Source organism: Caretta caretta, chromosome 9 (genome assembly GCF_965140235.1).
Source record: "Caretta caretta isolate rCarCar2 chromosome 9, rCarCar1.hap1, whole genome shotgun sequence".
NCBI classification, from domain to species: Eukaryota; Metazoa; Chordata; order Testudines; family Cheloniidae; genus Caretta; species Caretta caretta.
In genome coordinates this window covers 74,328,898-74,352,355 of record NC_134214.1, presented here as the reverse complement: position 1 = coordinate 74,352,355, position 23,458 = coordinate 74,328,898, and the positions used below count along the sequence as shown (strand labels likewise).

General features: G+C 41.5%; 1 protein-coding gene across 1 annotated transcript in view; it reads left to right on the top strand.

Annotated features, from left to right (window-relative positions):
- Nucleotides 1-23,458, top strand: part of LOC125642683 (connector enhancer of kinase suppressor of ras 2) — a 545,814-nt gene that overhangs the window by 455,486 nt on the left and 66,870 nt on the right. The window contains exon 15 of the mRNA XM_075132431.1: nt 8,560-8,608. Within this exon, the coding sequence (XP_074988532.1) occupies nt 8,560-8,608 (49 nt within the window). The remainder of the gene's footprint in view (nt 1-8,559; nt 8,609-23,458) is intronic.

Sequence of the window (23,458 nt, the reverse complement as noted above, 5' to 3'; positions counted from 1 at the left end):
ATCTATATAAATCTGCAGTAAATGTACTTAGAAAAGTCAAGCAAGCGGTGTCATCAGATCAACAAGAATGTAGTAATTTTAACCAATTACTAAATTAAATGAAAGTCCATAAAGAACTTATTGCCTAGCTAGTGTCCCTCCCACCACATCGTAGAGATGGACAGGGACACACACGCGCACACACACACACGACACACACATACACAGGGAAAACACACACAGGGCAGGTGGCATGCACACACGTACAGTGAAAACACATACACACATGCACACAGCTGACACGCATACAGGGAAAACATGCACACACACAGGGACAGCTCTGTGTCACATGCAGGGAGAATGCACACACAAATACATGGACAGCTCATACACACATACTTACAGGGACAACGCATGCACACACGCTGCCTACGAGGGAGGAAGCAGCCAGAGGCTGCTGCCAAGGTTCTAGCTCTCCTTGGGCTCACGCTGCCAAAGGATTCTGTGGGTAGGAAGGATCTGGCAGAGCTGCCAGAGAGTAGCTTTCCAAAGGACTGGAGCATAGCTCCATCCTGGATTTTAGGTGCCAGAGCAATGCTCCAGACTGCTTTGGTAGCACTGCACCCCAGGGTGCATTGTTAAAAAAAAACCTGTTAATGAATGGCCCACCAGGCATACTCATGGCTATACCCTGCTTTTAACATGGACAATATAAACTATTAAGGAGTGGTTAGTTCATGTGTGAATTGACTGTTTTTCAAAGTATTTTATCACATTAAGTTTTCAGATGTAAAATAATTGTTACTGTAGGTGAAAGCAAAATTACAAGACTAAAGGTTAGCAATGCAGTGTGATGTAAGACTGACTTCAGTTGTGAAAGAGGTGTCCTTTATGAGATCTCAAAGAAACATCCCTCAAGTATAGTTCTACTCTGAAAAGTAACTTTATTAAAAACCTGCTCCATGAAGAGATGTTTTTTCTAAATGCCAGTTTTGCAGGTTCAAGCTATAATCTGAACGCCAAAATGAGTTGTTTCTGGTTCATACATTACCAACAATAAAGATTTTGCAATCAGAATTTAGTTAGAAATACTGTTGATATGCAAGCCAAAAGAGAATCTAGGTCAGTCTGTAGAATTAATTCGTAGTCAAAATTATCTTAATCATAATACAAATAATTATAAAATAGGTAGATATATTTCTAAGTATGCACAGAGAGCAGATTGATTAGTCACTTTTTCAGGGAAGAACTGTACTTTCAAATAACAGAGTTTCTTAAACACTTCCACTGAGATCATCAAAACTCCAAAGTCAAAAAGGAATTAAAGGAATGGAATAGATCCAGGACTCCATTCTCAATATACTCCTGAAGGTATAGATTATATCCACATAAACTGTCTTCAAAGGCGTCACGCAATTAAATGCATTGCAACATGTAGAAACAACTCAATGAGATAAAGGTGAAGGGACTAATTCTGTTCTCACACTGGTGGAAGCCTACTGAATTCAGTGAGAGTAAAATTTGGCCCTAAGTTTTTATTCCAGTTTCTTATATAACTTGTGAGGCTGAACATGATCAAAGATCTTTCAAGGAGTTCAAGCTGAATCCAGTCAAGAATCTAAGAAAAGATTCTTAATCTCCACATAAGACTGTGTTGCAGGATGGTATTTTTCCTGTGTAAGGCAAATTTGTGTCTGTGCTTTATGTAGACAAATTGTATTAAACATTTTTAATAAACATTTAATATAATAACAATAATTAACAAAGTCACTATTTTGGAAACCAAATTTAACAGTACAACCTGTGGGGAAAAGCCACAGCATTTCCTGCTCCAATTTTTCATGCACAGAAATCCATCAAATTAAAAGCCTAAAGTCTGTCTCCTCAGCAACATCAGACTCAAGAGGAGCAGGAACTAACTTGGAGGAAAAGAGCTGTGGCAAGCACATCTGGGTTACCTCCACTGATGCCTCAGGCTCATAACCCGAAAGAGAATTGGCTGCAGCCAAGTCAGCATCAGGCCTGGTCTTCAGCTACTGACTCCTTGCCAGGGGAGAGAAGTGGGATGCAGACTTCTTGCATCGGCTCCCCCTCTTAAGAAATGTCTAGCCTAATTTTGTCATAGTATGCCCCAGTACTCCCACCATTGCAATCAATGGACCCACTTAAAAGAGAGACATTTTTGCTAGTCATAAGTAGAGGATGTGCCTCCTGCAGGAAGACATTTACTATTGAGGAGTCCTTCTGGAGCTTCAAGACCAGGGGGTATGTGTCTTGTCCTTCATATCCCTTCTGAGGCTTCAAGATTAGGTCTACCTTTTACCCCTGTGAGCCTCCATCTTTCTCAGCATCTCCACTCTTCATCCCATCTCCAGTTCCTTCCACTTTATCACAACAGATCCTTAGCTGGACACCACCCCTTCTGTACCATTGGTATGCTGGCTAGAGCTAGTTGAAACTCGGAATTTCCTGGGAAATTTGAAATTTCAATACAATATTTGTTTTTGTTCAGAATTGGAACCGAACAAAATATTTCTGAAATTTTCTGCAAAATAGAAATTTTAGAAAATGTTATTTCAGAAAAATGTGGAAAATTCATTTTAAAACCATTTTTATTTTCAATTTTTTTATATTTTATTTTTACATTATTTAATGCCATACCAGTAGTAGTAGTGCATAAGGAGATGTCATATGATGTTCTGTTTATTTTATTTTTAAAATCCATAAAAGCAGGTGCTACTTATTACTGACTGGAACATCTGATGTTCTTTTCTAGATCCAAGTGTTTCCTGTTTGCATTGTAATTAAACAGTTTGACACTTTGAACAAGAAAGGAAGTTAAGCACTCAGTGTACTAATTAGAAGAGCAGCTGTTTTCAATATGCTAGAAAAATGATTCCAGGCTAAAATAAGGATATCTTCCCCCTCAACTCTTCCTCCTTCTCTTCTTTGACAACTGTCCTCAGAAAAAGGAAGACTAAGAAGAACTCAACCAAAATGAGATTATATAGATTACTTGAATCTGAACTAGTTAACATAGTAGGTCTCTTTCATCTCTAACTTCCTTGATTTCCTAACTTCTATGGAGAGAATTTCCTCCTCTGAAGTGGAGGAGAAGTCAGGCCACCTCTTCTTCCAATGTGATCCCTGGATAAGAAAGTCTGAGGAATCATTTTAATTGGAGGAAAATTATTTCATACACATAAGACCTTAAATAATTATCCTGCAGATTATTAAAGCCCTAGAAATTGACTCTGAGGGCGAATTTGATAAGGTACCAAAGAAGACCCTTCAAAAATGAAAACAAAAGAAAAAAAAGGTTGACCAGCCAGAGGCACTGACTTTGTGATTTGCCGGGGGGTGCTCAACCTCCCCAATTCTGCCCCAGGACCCAACCCCACTCCACCCCTTCTCCCAAGGCCCCACCTCCAACCTGCCTCTTCCCACCCTGCCCCCGTCCCACCTCTTCCCACTCCACCCCTATTCCTACTCCTTTCCCCCCAGTGCCTCCTGCATGCTACTGAACAGCTGATAACAGCAGGCAGAAGGTGCTGGGAGGGAGAGGGAGGAGCTGATCAGTGGGGCTGCCGGTGGGTGCTGAGCACCCACTATTTTTTTCCATGGGTGCTCTAGTCCCGGAGCACCCACGGAGTCGGCACCTATATGATGACCAAGTATTCCTGAACCTGAGAGGATATTGTAGACCCTGGACAGCTAGCACCTAAAAACATCTGTTTATAGACTTGCCCTAAAACTTCACAAGGTGCCTTCAGATAATATTCCTAAAATCACTCTAAGAAGGTCCAGCTTTATTTTCTGGTTGTATGACACTCTAAAACTTTACTTGAACAGGACTCCTCAGTTCAAGAAACAGATTCATTATTCATATTGTATGTTGTCCATAAGAGGAGATAAAATATTGACACTGACATTTTCCAGATGGGTCAAAGCAGTGACTTTAAAAAACAATCCAGAAGTCAGGGGAAACTTTTCCCAGCAGGACTGAAGTATTTTATAGCAGTCTCATGGGTAGAGAGAAGAGAAGCATTTTAAGACAAAATGTGCTGTGTGCAGTTTGGGCTCCTGCACATTCCTTTATCAAATACCACACGTTGAGCATTTCCTCATTTCCAGGTGCCTCTTTCAACCCCCAAAATCTGCAGGCTGCTCTGATCTCCTGAGTCTTTCCTTTACACTTCCATTTCTTTTTATCAAAAATTTTGTTCGTATTCAACCTTCCCACTCATGGGAGTAGTTTGGCGGGAGCGTTGCCCACCCTAAACTGCAATCTTTGGGCAAGCGCAGAATTTGCATCCCTGCGTGCAGCTCCATTGTCCTGACTGGAGCCTTCCTCTTTCGAGCCCTCCCCGAAATATAGAAGTCAAACTACCCCATGTCACTTTTGACTACTGCCTGCCAGTTTCCATTAGTGATTCAGGACTGATGGATCCCTATCTACAAGAACTGGATAATTTTGTTCTGATTGGTAAATTTGTCTTCTCATAACAGCTGAATTCATCAAATCAGAAAACTATCTGCACCACCTACCATAGGCTTCTATTTGTTTATGTCTTTCATGAAAATATTGCTGCTGATAGGGACTCTTAGGGAAGCAGCGTAAAAACGTTTTTTGGCTAGCACTGCAATAACCTAACTGAAAGCATCTCTTTCTGGAAGTGATGCTTCCAGGAAGGGCATGAAAACATGGCTATTTAAAATGCCCATGTATATGTGGATATTTGAGGGCACAGACCACCAGGTATTGCATATTTTCATGGCAGTCAGTTTCTTTTTCAATGCCATCCCAAGTAGTAAAGCATGAGTGACTGACAGCATGCTTAAATCCTAATTCTGTGAATGATTTGGCTTTGTTTGTTGTTGCCAGATCCTTGTCAGGATCCTAACTGATACTGAATACCAATTAAAAAGAAAAGGAGTACTTGTGGCACCTTAGAGACTAACAAATTTATTTGAGCATAAGCTTTCGTGAGCTACAGCTCACTTCATCGGATGCATTCAGAGGAAAATACAGTGGGGAGATTTATATACACAGAAACATGAAACAATGGGTGTTACCATACACACTGTAACAAGAGAGTGATCAGCTAAGGTGAGCTATTACCAGCAGGAGAGCGGGGGGGTGGAGGGCGGAGGGGGAACCTTTTATTGTGATAATCAAGGTGGGCCATTTCCAGCAGTTGACAAGAACGTCTATTTTCCCGCCGCCGCCCCCCCAGATGTTCTTGTCAACTGCAGGAAATGGCCCACCTTGATTATCACTACAAAAAGTCCCATCCCCCCGCCGCCCCCCCACCCCGCTCTCCTGCTGATAATAGCTCATCAGTGGTAGAGTACGTTTAGGGCTTTCTGAATCTCTAGATTTTTCTTCCCTCTCTGGACTTCCTTATTCTGATTTCTCTGTTTTACATTATTGCCAATTTCTCTATCAAGGAGTTGAGAGGCATACACAGATTCTTGTTTATTTACTATGAAAAGGGAAAGAACAGAGAACTTATTTTAGGTATATGTCAGTGCTTTTTACGTGTCTTGTTGGTGTGATAATATGATTCTCTGGAAAAGTCAAACTGAAAGATTTAGAGAGAAAAAGTCAGAGAGGTCACTGTCAAGGTTCCTCCCCCACTCTGAACTCTAGGGTACAGATGTGGGGACCTGCATGAAAATCTCCTAAGCTTACTTTTACCAGCTTAGGTTAAAACTTCCCCAAGGTACAAATTAATTTTATCCTTTGTCCTTGGAATAACCACTGCCACCACCAAACTCTAACTGGGTTTACTGGGAAACCTAGTTTGGACACGTCTTCCCCCCCCAAATCCTCCCAATCCTTGCACTCCACTTCCTGGGAAAGGTTTGGTAAAAATCCTCACCAATTTGCATAGGTGACCCCAGACCCAAACCCTTGGATCTGAGAACAATGAAAAAGCATTCAGTTTTCTTACAAGAAGACTTTTAATAGAAATAGAAGTAAATAGAAGTAAAGGAATCACCCCTGTAAAATCAGGATGGTAGGTACCTTACAGGGTAATTAGATTCAAAACATAGAGAATCCCTCTAGGCAAAACCTTAAGTTACAAAAAAGACACACAGACAGAAATAGTCATTCTATTCAGCACAATTCTTTTCTCAGCCATTTAAAGAAATCATAATCTAACACATACCTAGCTAGATTACTTACTAAAGTTCTAAGACTCCATTCCTGGTCTATCCCCAGCAAAAGCAGCATATAGACAGACACAGACCCTTTGTTTCTCTCCCTCCTCCCAGCTTTTGAAAGTATCTTGTCTCCTCATTGGTCATTTTGGTCAGGTGCCAGCAAGGTTACCTTTAGCTTCTTAACCCTTTACAGGTGAGAGGATTTTTCCTCTGGCCAGGAGGGATTTTAAAGGGGTTTACCCTTCCCTTTACATTTATGACAGTCACCATCTGTGTCATTACATGTCCTACTAAGCAGTGGTTTAGCAGCTATAACGTGAGGGAAGAGTTGCTGAATGGCACATTAGAGAAGTATCGACTCTCTAACAGATTATGAGGGTTTATGACACAGGATGATAAGAATGAGAGAAAAGGTTAAGGATCTCCTCTCAGTGACAAAAGTGGTACCTACCAATCCTTTCAGATTAGTGTTTTGGCACCACAATCGCTAGTATCAGTGTATATGTAAGTGTCCTTACATGTTGCTAAAATAAAGGCACAGGAAATAACACAAATTATCCTTGTTATGACTGTATAATTATACGGGAGAAAATGACAAATTTACACAGATTAGTGTGTTGAATAAATTACTTGTACAGGGCACAATTCAAACACACGTCTACAAACTAACACGTCATAAAACATAGGCGACATTTAAAGCAAAACTCACAATTTCAACTGATATTACTGTATTTTTTCTGAAGAAGCCAAGAAAATGCTGCTTTATGTGAATAAAAATGTTCTATCTACCTGTCATGATGTCTGGAATAGTTCATAACTGAGAGTGCCAACCTCAGGGAAGACTGTCAAAAAGCAGGACAGACACCCCAAACTGATTGCATGTTCTATAATTAGATTTCACCAACCCAGTAACAAATGTGAACTCCTGAAGTACTACAATAGCCTTATAATGGAGTCACAAACAGTCCCCTTTGATACTCCAGGCTATCTTGCCACCCAGGTAAAATGGACTATGTGATAAATTGTCACTTACACCAAAGACCACAAAATGTTCAGATTGCTCCCAGTCCCAAAGATCAGTCACTTACTCCAGCTCAATTTGATCTCTTTAGATCTCACAGCAAAGACAACGCTTGTAGCCAATCCTGTGGTAAACTAAGTAAAAAGTTATTAACTAGGAAAAAGAAAAAGTTATTTATAGGTTCAAGCAAGCAAGCATATATATACAATGAGTTTCAGTCTGTGATTCTAAAGGTAACAGTTGTAGTAATCTGTCAGTTCAAAATTTATTTCAGGACTAACCCATGCCAAGCAGCATGGGGATCTCTTTGCTTATGTCTAGAAATCTTTGCCCCTCACAGTATAGACAGCATAAAAGAGATTCAGTTTCTCCTAGTCAGGGATTTTTATCCCCTCCACTCCAGGGGCAAAACTGATGGGATGAGTTCATGCATAGGTCTGTCCTCCTTGGAGGTAATTAGGAACGCAGTCAACAGGGACTCTCTTCTTTGATGCTACACCATCCCTCATTTGCCTTCAATAGGCCATCTTGTACGAAGGATGAGCCCTTTACATTAATGCTTCTTTTCCTGTTCAGTGAGTTACACAATATCAGAGGTTTACAATGCAAACTCTCAATATAATTTTATACAATGGGCTATAGAGGTTATAAATGAGATTAATACATGCCGCATCCTACAAGTATTTTATCAAGTCTAAACACTGTTACATTGATCAGAATGTGTTTATCTAATATCTATTTTGATAACGCTAACACACAGGTAAGCAATGCATTTGCAAGTGTTCAGTGAGGCCTGGAGCCTTGTCATGAGCTGGAACCTGGTCTGCCAGCATCACACCAACCTACCAACTATATCATCTGGTGCCCTCTTTCGGCCTGAAGGTTGCAATGGTTGGTATGGCCCTCTTCCAGCCATATAAATTCCCATTGATACAAGACAGATATCAAGGTGATGCATACTACGAAGAACTTGCAACCTAGGACATACAAGACTCCCTAAAGACACAGAGGAAAGAATCACTTCAAATCATTTTTTTAAATCTATTTTTGTCAATATTTGCATTAGCTAGACTTCAGCTAATTAACTTTGAAGATTGTTAGGACAAAGACTTGCAAAGGGATCAGACTTTCTTACACTGAAGTTGTCTATTTGTAAATCAGAATGTTGAAGATGGACCTGGATCCATTTTTAATACTTCAGTTGTATAAAGTGCACATATTAGGTATATTTTCAAAGTGCTGCACAGGAATTTAGCTACATGATTTGCATTTACCATCACTGGGAATCATTCAGTTAAATCACTAAGCATGCCTGAATATATGTCATTTTTATTCGGATTCTATTTGTTTTCTTTTATATTCTAAAATCTTCTTCATCTCTGTCATAGGTACGCTAGTTCTGCCAGTGACCGTCAAGGGAGCACATCCATGAGGAAGGTAAATAATTATTGCACTACTTTAAAAACAAAAAAAAAATGCCAACCAATCTAATTTCATTATTATGTAGTATTTATTTGTTTGTTTGTATTATAATAATGCTTAAGAGCCCCAGTCATGGTCTAGGACCCCATTGTTCTAGGCGCTGTACAAACCCAGAACAAAAAAGACAGTCCCTGCCACAAAGATCTTACAATCTAAGTTTCACAGTCATATCTTGATGTAAAGGATACTCAGGATATTATAGTCTTTGAGGTTTGTCTATCCTGATGAAAGACCTGAAAAGTCAAGATTTCTCAAGTAATACAGAAACAATGGACAACATTATATTTACAAAAAAGAGTAGTCCAAGGCATGCTTTAAAGCTCAAAGCATTGAAAGTGCATTCAAATTACCTGCAAAGATGGTGGATTAGGCATTGGAAGGAATCTTGTAAATTTTCCAAGGCACACATGAGTATTGGGAGAGGGGTTTACTTTATTTTGTCCTTATATTTCTAAAAATCTCCACTGTGTATGATTTTTAAACAATGACAGGATTTTTATATCAAAATGTGTCTCTTCCCTTCTTTAGGCCAAAGTTTTGGCTTGCCCTGTATGCCCTGCCAGGGACTCAGGAAACAAAAAACGACCCCTCCGTCCCCTACACTATCTATCTGCCTTGCAGATTACTGTGCAGGGCTGGGGAGCAGCTCCTGCAAGACCACTATTCACCACTCCCACCCTGTGCAAAAGAGGGTTGCAAATAAGAGAAACCCTAACTCTTCCTCCTAACACACCAGCTGGCACATCTGTGCCCAGTTACTTCCTCCAGGAGCAATGAAGAAGAGGAAATTTTGACTTTGCATCACAATTCAGTTCCAAGTCTCTTTCTGGGTTAACGTAATTATGCTGCCCCAGACCTTGTGGTAACTATACAATCAAGCCCTACATTGTTTATTTTGTTTATTAATTACTTAAATGTAATAAACAGATAATAGGGTTGAATTTAAATAATGGTACTTACTTCATCTGTAAATCTCAAAGTGCTTTACAAAGGAGGTCAGTATCATTATCCCATTTTACAGACAGGGAAACTATACAATGGCATAGAGCAATGAGGCAACTTGACCCAGGTCACCCAGCAGATTAGTGGCAAAGCCAGGAATAGAACCCAGTTCTCTTGATTTCTAGTCCAGTAATCTGTCCACTAGGCTACATATATTCTTTTAAAACACTTTAGTTTTAATCCACCTATGTAGCTTTAAAATTATGTCTACATAAGAGAAAATTATATTTGATTTTCTTTGTTGATTTTTGTCCATGGTTTCTTTGGACAGAATTCAACCTTCATATACAACATGCAAAAATGCTGTTGAACTCAATGGAAGTTGCATCCACATAACTGAGGGCAGAATATAGTCTTCTGACAGACTGCTATGAATTTCCATTTCCTTCTGGTTATGCGCTGCGTAGCACACATTCTTAATAAACAGAACTGAAATGCGCTGGACAAAATGCCTTGGTGTCCAGTCACTTTTTGCTTATTACCTGAATTTGCATTCTGTTCAAATTAAGATGAACATTTGTATCAAATTGTATAAGCAAGTGGATTTGGTGATTAAAGTTCTCTTAAAGCTTTGAAACAAGAAACAGACTTTTAAAGCCTCCTACGAATTGACTGATAATATCACACCTTTAAATCTGAGTCTAGATAAGGCCTGTGAAAAGGTATAAAGGGCTAGTCCCTGTAAATGGGATTTTCTGTAAGTATGTTGACCATTTATAAGAATGAAAGACTTCCCAATTAAACTCATTGTTGCTTAATATCTGTATCTCAGAATGAGGATTAGAAAAACCTGAGAGAGGACATGCCATCTGCAAGGATAGGCATGTATGCAAGTAGCTAGAAGATTATAAATAGATGACATGTTTTTTTGTGGCCAGATTTCCAGTTTTTAACAGTATAGAATCAGGGTTTTGCAGACAGGTCCTCTGCTAGTGTAAACTGGTGTAGCTCCAGTGAAGCTGAGGAGCTATATCTGAGTATCTGTCTAGTTCATGATAGAAGCTGCTCAAGCTGTTCCATGTTGGTAAGATGTAAACATAATTGATAGTTTACTGTCTGAAATTCCTAACTTAGGCAGCAATCCTGCCCATATGGTGAATGTGTATTTGACTGAGTGTTGTTATATATCTGCTCATAGTGCATAAAGTTAATCACATGTGTAAATCTTTGTGGGACTTACTCAGGCACTCTTGTCTCTAGTACCAATGAGATATTAACTCCTGAATTTAGGAATAATAACCCTACATTAAACTAGCCATTTTAAAAATTGTGTAAAACCTTAGCCTCCAGCATATTCTTGACACTTTATGCACCAGAGGAGACAGTGGGAGAGAAGAGTACTACCTCTTCTGCAAGACAAAATTTTAGTTCCTCAAAAGAGAATTGAATAGACAATCAGAATGGGAAATTATATCAATTTGAACCCACTCCACACTTTTCAAAAACTCAGTGCTGATTGGCTTTCACAGTTATGAATGAAATTGCTTACATTTGACTTTGGACAGCATCATACTGGCCTCCTCTCACATGAAGATGTCCAGTGAGTCTTTCTCTCGTCTGTTAGAAGTGAGATGCCACTTGTGATAAAATAGGGGGAAAGCTAGGAAAGTTTATCAAACAACTGTACTGATTGAAAAGTTTTCATTACATCTAATTGTCCAACTGAAGGAAGAAGTAAACAAATAGGTGTTTGAAATGAGATGCATGTGGAGCAAACACTGATCTTTCATGAAACACCTATTCTGTTGTCAGATGGCAGATAAATATGTGATGAGAGGTACTTGCTGTGATTCCTGGACCTGGTAGGCCACTTGAACTTCCTCCAAACAGAACTCTCTCAGCATCATATGCCTGGCCCTTGATAAATGCTGGAGCACTTCTTACCGGTACTGATCTGTCCCCCGGGTAGCTGTGCTGTTGCTGATATAGTAGCAGTAGAGGCTCCCTTCTACAGTGACAGCTATGCACAAGCTATTGGTACTGTGACAAAGTTCCTGCTCTATCTTGGTGGGTCTTACGCTTATTGGCGGATTTGCTCGCCTTGGAGCTTCACGGCAGCCCTCAGCTTGGCCGTTTTTCTGAACCCACAGTCCAGGTCGACTCCTCCCGTGTCTAGCCAGGAGCTGGGAGGATTTGGGGGGAACCCGGGCCCACGCTCTACTCCAGGTTCCAGCCCAGGGCCCTGTGGAAGGCAGCTGTCTAGAGTGCCTCCTGGAACAGCTGTGCGACAGCTACAACTCCCTGGGCTACCTCCCCATGGCCTCTTCCCAACACCTTCTTTATCCTCACCATAGGACCTTCCTCCTGGTGTCTGATAATGCTTGTACACCTCAGTCCTCCAACAGTCCGCGTTCTCACTCTCAGCTCCTAGTGCCTCTTGCTCCCAAGTCCTCACATGCACACCACAAACTGACGTGAGCTCCTCTTTAAAACCCAGGTGCCCTGATTAGCCTGCTTTTATTGATTCTAGCAGCTTCTTGATTGGCTGCAGGTGTTCTAATCAGCCTGTCTTAATTGTCTCCAGAAGGTTTCTGATTGTTCTGGAACCTTCCCTGTTATCTTACCCAGGGAAAAGGGACCTACTTAGCCTGGGGCTAATATATCTGCCTTCTATTACTCTCCGATAGCCATCTGGCACGACCCTATCACAGTATGCATAATGAAACATCCATTCCAGTGACTGAGATAGTACACAAATACAGGAGGAGAACTAACTGCGGTGATTTATAGGCCTCCCCTTGAAGTACATGTTCTTAGAAAATCTTTCATGTGGAACATGTTTGAGATGGGTGGGAATGATGGGTTGACCTCTTGAACCCTCTCTTTTTTTCGTTCTCTCTTCCTGGCCCAGAAGCCCATTCCTGCTGCTACCTACTGCACTGAGGAAATTAGACCTCTGCTCACTAAAGGCATAAACCTGTGCTATTGACAAATTGTTTCCAGGTGTCACTTCCACCTGCTTGCTATCTCCCCAGTCAAGATAAGGAAGGTAAGGAATGCTGGAAGGAGCTTCCCTTGATGGTGCATCACTACCTTCCATACAGTCTACAAAGAACTCTCACTACACCTCCTCCTTTCTCACCCCTACTCTCCAGCTTAAATATCACCACTGCTGACAAACACTTGATCCCCCGCTTAGAATCATAGAATATCAGGGTTGGAAGGGACCTCAGGAGGTCATCTAGTCCAACCCCCTGCTCAAAGCAGGACCAATCCCCAACTAAATCATCCCAGCCAGGGCTTTGTCAAGCCTGACCTTAAAAATATCTAAGGAAGGAGATTCCACCACCTCCCTAGGTAACGCATTCCAGTGTTTCACCACCCACCTAGTGAAAAAGTTTTTCCTAATATCCAATCTAAACCTCCCCCACTGCAACTTGAGACCATTACTCCTTGTTCTGTCATCTGCTACCACTGAGAACAGTCTAGATCCATCCTCTTTGGAACCCCCTTTCAGGTAGTTGAAAGCAGCTATCAAATCCCCCCTCATTCTTCTCTTCCGTAGACTAAACAATCCCAGTTCCCTCAGCCTCTCCTCATAAGTCATGTGTTCCACTCCCCTAATCATTTTTGTTGCCCTCTGCCGGACTCTTTCCAATTTTTCCACATCCTTCTTGTAGTGTGGGGCCCAAAACTGGACACAGTACTCCAGATGAGGCCTCACCAATGTTGAATAGAGGGGAACGATCACATCCCTCAATCTGCTGGCAATGCCCCTACATATACATCCCAAAATGCCATTAGCCTTCTAGGCAACAAGGGCACACTGTTGACTCATATCTAGCTTCTCGTCCACTGTAACCCCTCGGTCCTTTTCTGCAGAACTGCTGCTGAGCCATTCGGTCCCTAGTCTGTAGTGATGCATGGGATTCTTCCGTCCTAAGTGCAGGACTCTGCACTTGTCCTTGTTGAACCTCATCAGATTTCTTTTGGCCCAATCCTCCAATTTGTCTAGGTCCCTCTGTATCCTATCCCTACCCTCCAGCGTATCTACCTCTCCTCCCAGTTTAGTATCATCTGCAAACTTGCTGAGGGTGCAATCCACACCATCCTCCAGATCATTTATGAAGATATTGAACAAAACCAGTCCCAGGACCGACCCTTGGGGCACTCCACTTGATGCCGGCTGCCAACTAGACATGGAGCCATTGATCACTCCCCGTTGAGCCCGATAATCTAGCCAACTTTCTATCCACCTTATAGTCCATTCATCCAGCCCATACTACTTTAACTTGCTGGCAAGAATACTGTGGGAGACTGTGTGAAAAGCTTTGCTAAAGTCCGGGAACAACACGTCCACTGCTTTCCCCTCATCCAGAGAGCCAGTTATCTCGTCATAGAAGGCAATTAGATTAGTCAGACATGACTTGCCTTTGGTGAATCCGTGCTGACTGTTCCTGATCACTTTCCTCTCCTCTAAGTGCTTCAGAATTGATTCCTTGAGGACCTGCTCTATGATTTTTCCAGGGACTGAGGTGAGGCTGACTGGCCTGTAGTTCCCGGGATCCTTCTTCTTCCCTTTTTTAAAGATGGGCACTACATTAGCCTTTTTCCAGTCGTCCGGGACTTCCCCCGATCACCATGAGTTTTCAAAGATAATGGCCAATGGCTCTGCAATCACATCTGCCAACTCCTTTAGCACTCTCAGATGCAGTGCATCCGGCCCCATGAACTTGTGCTCGTCCAGCTTTTCCAAATAGTCCCGAACCACTTCTTTCTTCACAGAGGGCTGGTCACCTCTTCCCCATGCTGTGCTGGTCGTGAAGACAGAGGCAAAAAAAGCATTGAGTACATTCGCTTTTTCTACATCCTCTGTCATTAGGTTGCCTCCCTCATTCAGTAAGGAGCCCACACTTTCCTTGACTTTCTTCTTGTTGCTAACATACCTGAAGAAACCCTTCGTGTTACTCTTAACATCCCTTGCTAGCTGCAACTCCAGGTGTGATTTGGCCTTCCTGATTTCACTCCTGCATGCCTGAGCAATATTTTTATACTCCTTCCTAGTCATTTGTCCAATCTTCCACTTCTTGTAAGCTTCTTTTTTGTGTTTAAGATCAGCAAGGATTTCACTGTTAAGCCAAGCTGGTCACCTGCCATATTTACTATTCTTTCTACATGTTGGGATGGTTTGTCCCTGTAACCTCAATAAGGATTCTTTAAAATACAGCCAGCTCTCCTGGACTCCTTTCCCCCTCATGTTATTCTCCCAGGGGATCCTGCCCATCAGTTCCCTGAGGGAGTCAAAGTCTGCTTTTCTGAAGTCCCGGATCCGTATTCTGCTGCTGTCCTTTCTTCCCTGCGTCAGGATCCTGAACTCGACCATCTCATGGTCACTGCCTCCCAGGTTCCCATCCACTTTAGCTTCCCCTACTAATTCTTCCCGGTTTGTGAGCAGCAGGTCAAGAAGAGCTCTGCCCCTAGTTGATTCCTCCAGCACTTGCACCAGGAAATTGTCCCCTACACTTTCCAAAAACTTCCTGGATTGTCTGTGCACCGCTGTATTGCTCTCCCAGCAGATATCAGGGTGATTGAAGTCTCCCATGAGAACCAGGGCCTGCGATCTAGTAACTTCTGTGAGTTGCCGGAAGAAAGCCTCGTCCACCTCATCCCCCTAGTCCGGTGGTCTACAGCAGACTCCCACCACGACATCACCCTTGTTGCTCACACTTCTAAACTTAATCCAGAGACACTCAGGTTTTTCTGCAGTTTCATACTTGAGCTCTGAGCAGTCATACTGCTTTCTTACATACAGTGTAACTCCCCCATCTTTTCTGCCCTGCCTGTCCTTCCTGAACAGTTTATATCCATCCATGACAGTACTCCAGTCATGTGAGTTATCCCACCAAGTCTCTGTTATTCCAATCACATCATAATTCCTTGACTGTGCCAGGTGCAGGACTTCCAGTTCTCCCTGCTTGTTTCCCAGGCTTCTTGCATTTATGTATAGGCACTTGAGATAACTCGCTGATCGTCCCTCTTTCTCAGTATGAGGCAGGAGCCCTGCCCTCTCGTGCGCTCCTGCTCGTGCTTCCTCCCGGTATCCCACTTCCCCACTTACCTCAGGGCTTTGGTCTCCTTCCCCCGGTGAACCTAGTTTAAAGCCCTCCTCACTAGGTTAGCCAGCACTTCTACTGCTGCTCCCCAGGCATATGGCACTATAATGTACACATACTTACTCTAAGGCTGCACTGTAGGTGGGAGCATCTACTTGTGTGTTTTCAATGTTTTTATTGCGCTCAGTTATTGGATTAAGGTAAAAACCCTTGAGGGTGAGAATAGCTGAGGTGTAAACAACCAGATTTTCTTCAACATATTAGTTTCCTTAAATCTTTTCAGCTAGTCTAAATCACTGATCTCTGTTGTATTATTTAAACATAGGTGCAACTTTTCAGTTAGGTAATTTTGTGTCAGCTAAACATGTTCCTCTCTGTGGTTATGCTGAGGTTTGTGTCGCTGCTGGAACTTCACGAATGCAGACTGTTGTCAGCCTATGTTTTGTGCTACTCTTTTAACATCACACTTCATGCTGTGGTTTTGAGAAGAGGCCATAAATGCTGACAACCATGGTACATTCTCTCATCTTCTGGCTGGTTCCCATAGCCACTCTATGAATCATTTTGAAGTTGCAAGTGTAAAATGTTTACTTATACTGTAAAAAGAAAAGGAGTACTTGTGGCACCTTTGAGACTAACAAATTTATTTGAGCATAAGCTTTCGTTGAGCTACAGCTTGAAACAATGGGTGTTACCATACACCCATTGTTTCATGTTTTCTGTGAATATAAAATCTCCCTACTGGATTTTCCACTGCATGCACCTGATGAAGTGAGCTGTATTTCACGAAAGCTTATGCTCAAGTAAATTTGTTCGTTTCTAAGGTGCCACAAGTACTCCTTTTCTTTTTGTGGATACAGACTAACATGGCTGGTACTCTGAAACCTACTTATACTGTGTAGCCTAAAGTGGATTATTTGGTTCCATTGCATCTTAAAATTTGAATCTAGAGTTTTGTAAGTTACCAAAGCATTCATTGCTCAGTTATTCACTCATGCCCTTTTTTCCTTGTTCTTTTAACCGGCATAATTTTATATGCTGTTCAAGACACAGAAGTAGGAGAATGAGGCTGATTGACTCATAATTTAAAATTGCAAGTCTCTTCTGTTCTCTGATCTATTGTGCTTCTATTCTCACCATTTTTATGTTGAATCAGATCTAGAGATTTGTAATGGATTATGAATAATTTGATATAGGCATTCTCCAGCTCATTCTAAGGAACTACTACTCTACTTCTCAACCTGTTCTGTTTGAATTTTTAAGGAATTGTAAGCAGTCAAGCTATTTCTAAAAATGTTCTGACGATATCATTTATTCATTTTAAATGTCATGTCTTATCAATGTACATTTCAGCTCAAACTGTAACCTATGCTTACAGAGTATGGCTCTTCCCCCCGCCCCTCCGCACACAAACTCACCTAACTCTAGTGACTAGACCACTTACAGATTTATGTGTCTGCTACAAATTTTGAGATAAAAGATTTATTCCTTACTGTATATGACTCACCCAGGGTCATTATGTCACCGCTACATGGCTGTGAAAAGGCTTCTATAAATAGCAGTCATTGTGCTCCCAGCACTCAGCAGATTGGGGATTGCACACTCTGGGTCCTGAAAATGTGATGGAGAGGAGCAAGAGCCATGAGACAGTCACCTGCAATAGCCCACAGAGAAGGGACAGTGTATTAGAGCAGGAGTTCTCAACCTTTTTCTTTCTGAGCCTCCCTGCTATAAAATTTCCACAGCCCACCTGTGCCACAACAACTGTTTTCTGCATATAAAAGCCAGGGCCAGCATTAGAAGGTAGCAAGCAGGTCAATTGCCTGGGGCCTCCATGAAGCTAATTTGCTCAAGCTTCTGCTTCAGCTCTGGGTGACAGGGCTCAGGGCCCTGGGCTTCGGTCCTGCATGACAGGGCTTAGCCTTTCTGCCCTGGGCCCCCATGAGTCCACAACTCGTCCTGCTTGGTGAACCCCCTGAAACCTATTCATGACCCCCAGGAGATCCTCGACCCCTGGCTGAGAACCACTGTGTTAGAGGGAGCAGCCTGCTCCATTCTGATTCATCCCCATTCACAAGAAGCATAATCATTCTTTGGGCAGTCTGGTTGCACAGCACATCTTACTCGCTGCTCTGGTTTAAAATAAATACGTAAAAGCCACAATACATTGTTTAATTTTTTTGCCACTTTTTCCCATTTAACAGCCATTCTATGTCCTCGTTTCCAATATTTCTCCTACAAACAGCAACAGACTGCTGGCCTTTCTCTCTTCAATCTTCCATGCCACTCCACAGGCTTGAAATACAGGTCCCCCATCCAGCAGATGGAGAGAATTTACTAAGTCTTTGCATGATATCATACCTGTTACATTTATGGATTTTGTCAGTCTCAGAGTTCAACTCTATCTATCTGCAGCACGTCAAACATTGTACTGTTCATAGAATCATAGAATCATAGAATATAAGGGTTGGAAGGGACCCCAGAAGGTCATCTAGTCCAACCCCCTGCTCAAAGCAGGACCAATTCCCAGTTAAATCATCCCAGCCAGGGCTTTGTCAAGCCTGACCTTAAAAACCTCTAAGGAAGGAGATTCTACCACCTCCCTAGGTAACGCATTCCAGTGTTTCACCACCCTCATAGTGAAAAAGTTTTTCCTAATATCCAATCTAAACCTCCCCCACTGTAACTTGAGACCATTACTCCTCGTTCTGTCATCTGATACCATTGAGAACAGTCTAGAGCCATCCTCTTTGGAACCCCCTTTCAGGTAGTTGAAAACAGCTATCAAATCCCCCCTCATTCTTCTCTTCTGCAGGCTAAACAATCCCAGCTCCCTCAGCCTCTCCTCATAACTCATATGTTCCAGACCCCTAATCATTTTTGTTGCCCTTCGCTGGACTCTCTCCAATTTATCCACATCCTTCTTGAAGTGTGGGGCCCAAAACTGGACACAGTACTCCAGATGAGGCCTCACCAATGTCGAATAGAGGGGAACGATCACGTCCCTCGATCTGCTCGCTATGCCCCTACTTATACATCCCAAAATGCCATTGGCCTTCTTGGCAACAAGGGCACACTGCTGACTCATATCCAGCTTCTCGTCCACTGTCACCCCTAGTCCTTTTCCGCAGAACTGCTGCCTAGCCATTCGGTCCCTAGTCTGTAGCTGTGCATTGGGTTCTTCCGTCCTAAGTGCAGGACCCTGCACTTATCCTTATTGAACCTCATCAGATTTCTTTTGGCCCAATCCTCCAATTTGTCTAGGTCCTTCTGTATCCTATCCCTCCCCTCCAGCGTATCTACCACTCCTCCCAGTTTAGTATCATCCGCAAATTTGCTGAGAGTGCAATCCACACCATCCTCCAGATCATTTATGAAGATATTGAACAAAACCGGCCCCAGGACCGACCCTTGGGGCACTCCACTTGATACCGGCTGCCAACTAGACATGGAGCCATTGATCACTACCCGTTGAGCCCGACAATCTAGCCAGCTTTCTACCCACCTTGTAGTGCATTCATCCAGCCCATACTTCCTTAACTTGCTGACAAGAATACTGTGGGAGACCGTGTCAAAAGCTTTGCTAAAGTCAAGAAACAATACATCCATTGCTTTCCCTTCATCCACAGAACCAGTAATCTCATCAATCTCATCTGTTGTTGGCTGGGAAAGTGGCAAGAACAAAAGAGAGAATGGAGCAGGCCTAGAAAAATGAGAGAATGACTCAGAGGCTAGAAGAATTTCTAGTCACACGTTAGTGTACAGCTGCCCCTGGAGCATTGCTATAGACAGTGGCAGTCTGTGGGTACTCGGTCTGGTGTGCAGTGAGCCAGGCTTCACAAGAGTACGGCGTAGCTGATTCCTGCGAGAGATTCGGGGCCAGAAAGTGCTCATGCTGCCAAATATGGCAGGTCACTTCTGGCTGAATTTTAAGGGGACAACGAGCAGGCCTACGATGATACTGAGACAATCCCTCCCATCCACCACTGTCATTTAAAATTATGCCTTGCTTAAGCCTCTCCAGCATTCAGAGTCCTCTCTTCAGATGCTCCTATTATGTGGTATGCTTGTGCAGTGTTTAAATTATAACCCTCGTTGCATATCTTTAAATGAATTATTGTACATTTTATAATCTATATTCCACATTCAACCCTTACTCATAAGAAGGATGTTCCTTAATGAATAATAATTAGACTATGCACTTATTACAGCACCTTCTCTCATAGAAACTCAAAGCCCTTTACAAAAATAAGTAAGCATTATTCTGATTTTACATATGGATAAACTGAGACACATAGAAAAGTGACTCGTACAAGGTTACACAATGAGTCACTGATAGAATCGTCAGTTGAACCCAAGTCCCTTATGCCCAGTCCTCTGCTCTAACCACTAAATTGCAGTTGCCTCTGTAACTAAACCCCTGTCTAACGAATAAAATCATAAATTTTTAAAGTAGTAAAATATTGTTGCACTTATTATAACACTGTAACTGCACAATTTTTTTCAGGTTCTCATTGTTATTTCATATCTACAAAGGACTGTTGGTATTTACAGCTTCCCTCTGTGGCCCAAACTATAGTCACAGTCTAATAATGCCATCTTGCTGGGATTTATACTTAATCTTTGCTTTGTGCTGAGCTAACTCAGAATATCTGATGTATCTGCAAACAGTCTTGCACTATTGAGTAACTTTTCAGCTATTTTTGTCTCTCATTTCAGGCTAGACTGTCAGGGGAATTTCTGATGAAAAGAACAGCATAACGGGGTATATTTGCAGTGGTATTTGTTTGGCCTTTTATGTGGTCTACTTATTCAGAAAAATGCTACTTTTACAGAATGTCCTCCCTGAACAGAAAGATCTTGCTAAGCTAATAAAAGCACCAAATGCCCATGTCTCATTTTATATAATTTTTATAATAGAGAAGAAATGGTAATGGAAGGAATCTGGGCCATATAGTTCGAGTTCTGCCAGTTTTCCTGTAATAAATGTCTATTTTCAGGGGGAAATAACTGAACAGAAAGAATTTTATGAATACTGAAATTCAGCACAAAGTTTCAACCCAAAAGCAATATTTTTGCAACAAATTTAAGAATACTCAGTTTTGTATGTTTAAATTGGTTGTGTGGAAATAAAAATATAAGTTCACCAATTTAGAGTACTATCTTAAACTTTTCACTGTGGTCTAAAACATATAAAATGGCAAGCAGTTAGTCTAAATTAAACATTTGTTTATTATTATGATCTAATATTATATTCAGAGCTTTGTGTGTTCTGCAATTCATGGCTACGGAACTTGCTGTGCACAATTGAGCTTCAGAATCTAAATTTTCTTTTTAAAAAATCCCATATTTTTAGCCCATACTGGTTGCAGAGATAACATTGAAAACAGGAATGGAGTACACACTGATGTCTGCCTGCATATGCATATAGGCTGAAACTGTAGTCTTAGGTAATATTTGCCCCATGTATTCCACTTGGTTGTTAACTCTGAAGCTTAAGGACAACATTTTAATATTAACAATAACTGTCTCACTGATTATCATTTTAGGAGAAATATCCAGTTAATGTGCTTTTCTCACAATCTCAAACTTCTTCCCATACTTGTCTAGGGACCAGAAGTCATAGCCATGTCCTACCCATCTGCAAAAATGTCATCTAGCCCTATGATAATTTCTGAGATGAAATAAGGCATTATCAATTCAAAAATATTCACGTTGAAAATGAAAATGTGAAGACATAAAATTAATTTAATATCAAAATAAATAACTGGGCTGGAATACTGTACTAATTATATAATTCACGTCTAGGCATGCATATCATGGTCATCATCCTGATGTCTGAGTCTTTCTTCCAACCCATCCCCCTTCTCTCCCTTTAGCCTTCAGCAGATCTTTTTTCCTCTCCTCACTCCCTTTTCTTTCTGTGTTCCAGCCAGGCTCTTTGCCTCTCAGATTGTAGTATATTTTGTTTTCATTTTGTTCAAGAATTAAACTAGGAGGAAGAGACTATGTAAACCAACAAGAAGAGCCCTGCTGACCTGTAGGGTGAGATAGGAATAGAAATGAGATGAAAGACCCCAAACTGCTCCCATTGAACAGTAGCAAAGTTCCCATTGACTTCAGTGGGAGCAGAATGTAGCCTGAGGGAGGGTAATGATCCAAAGGGATTGGGGTTTGGTTTTTAAAAATATTTAGAAAACAGTTTCCCTTTAAACATTTTCTCAGCCCCCATTCTCTTTGCATTTGAGTGGTTTCTTTGATTTGTTTTTGGAAAAGGTGAATTTCTTTGTTTTTTCTCCTTTTCATATTAGTAGTGATGTTTTTCTGTTTCATGTGAAGGAAATAAAAAGCTAAGGTGGTGTCATTTTTGCTGGTAATCAGCTTGAAAATCCTGAGAACAAGAACCAGTCTGGGCAGAAAGGGATTATAGCAGCAAATCAGAGCAAAGATCAGTGCAGTGTGGTCATTGAGAAATAACTACAGTGGGATTATGCAAATACCTGCACAGCTGACAGGAAGGGGTTTCACCCAGTACAAGAATTCACACACTGTGTGGTTATTGAGAAATAGGCCTACAGAGACAAATCAACCCCTTGGAGGCAAGCAGAGCACAAAGAGTTGTACTAAAAGGGAAACAACCACTGTACAGTTAAGTCTCAATAGCTGTAGAGTTTCTTGTACTCTGATTTGCTTAGATTATTGTATCTATTGCTTATGGTTATGATCAACTTCCTTAAAAAAAACTGCTGCTTAACCACAGTAACTTCTAGTTACTAGAGTGTTACAGATAGATGTTTAATATGGTAAAAACTCCTGAAATACTGTGTACATTTATGTGATGGATGTAGACATTATATTATTTTTTTATTTATTTGTATTATGGTACCAGCTAGAACCCCGTGTTAAGGATTAGGACCACAGTGTGCTAGGCACTATACAGACAAATATCAAAGATGACAGTCCCTGATCCAGAGAGCTCACAATCTATATGTCAGACAGGACAAAACAGATGAAAAAGTATGCCTTTCATTCACCATGCGATGCTGCCATACATTCAAAAACCAGTTGGAGAACACTTCAATCTCCCTGGTCACTCAATTACAGACCTAAAAGTTGCAATATTACAACAAAAAAACTTCAAAAACGGACTCCAATGAGAGACTGCTGAATTGGAATTCATTTGCAAACTGGACACCATTAAATTAGGCTTGAATAAAGACTGGGAGTGGATGGGTCATTACACAGAATAAAACTATTTCCGCATGCTTATTCCCCCCCCCCCTCCCCCACTGTTACTCTCACCTGCTTGTCAACTGTTGGAAATGAGCCATCCTGATTATCACTACAAAAGATTTTTTTTCTCCTGCTGATAATAGCTCACCTTAATTTGTTAGTCTCTAAGGCGCCACAAGTACTCCTTTTCTTTTCACCTTAATTGATCACTCTCGTTATAGTGAGTTTGGCAACACCCATTTTTTCATGTTCTCTGTGTATATATATATATCTTCCTACTGTATTTTCCACTGCATGCATCTGGTGATGTGGGTTTTAGCCCACGAAAGCTTATGCTCAAATAAATTTGTTAGTCTTTAAGGTGCCACAAGTACTCCTCATTCTTTTTGCTGATACAGACTAACACGGCTACCACTCTGAAACCTGCCCTACATATGTCTGCAATGCCACAAGCTCCTTGCCTTTGCTCTGCTAATGACTACAGCCGCAGCAGCCAGCAGTCCACTTCTCCTTCAAG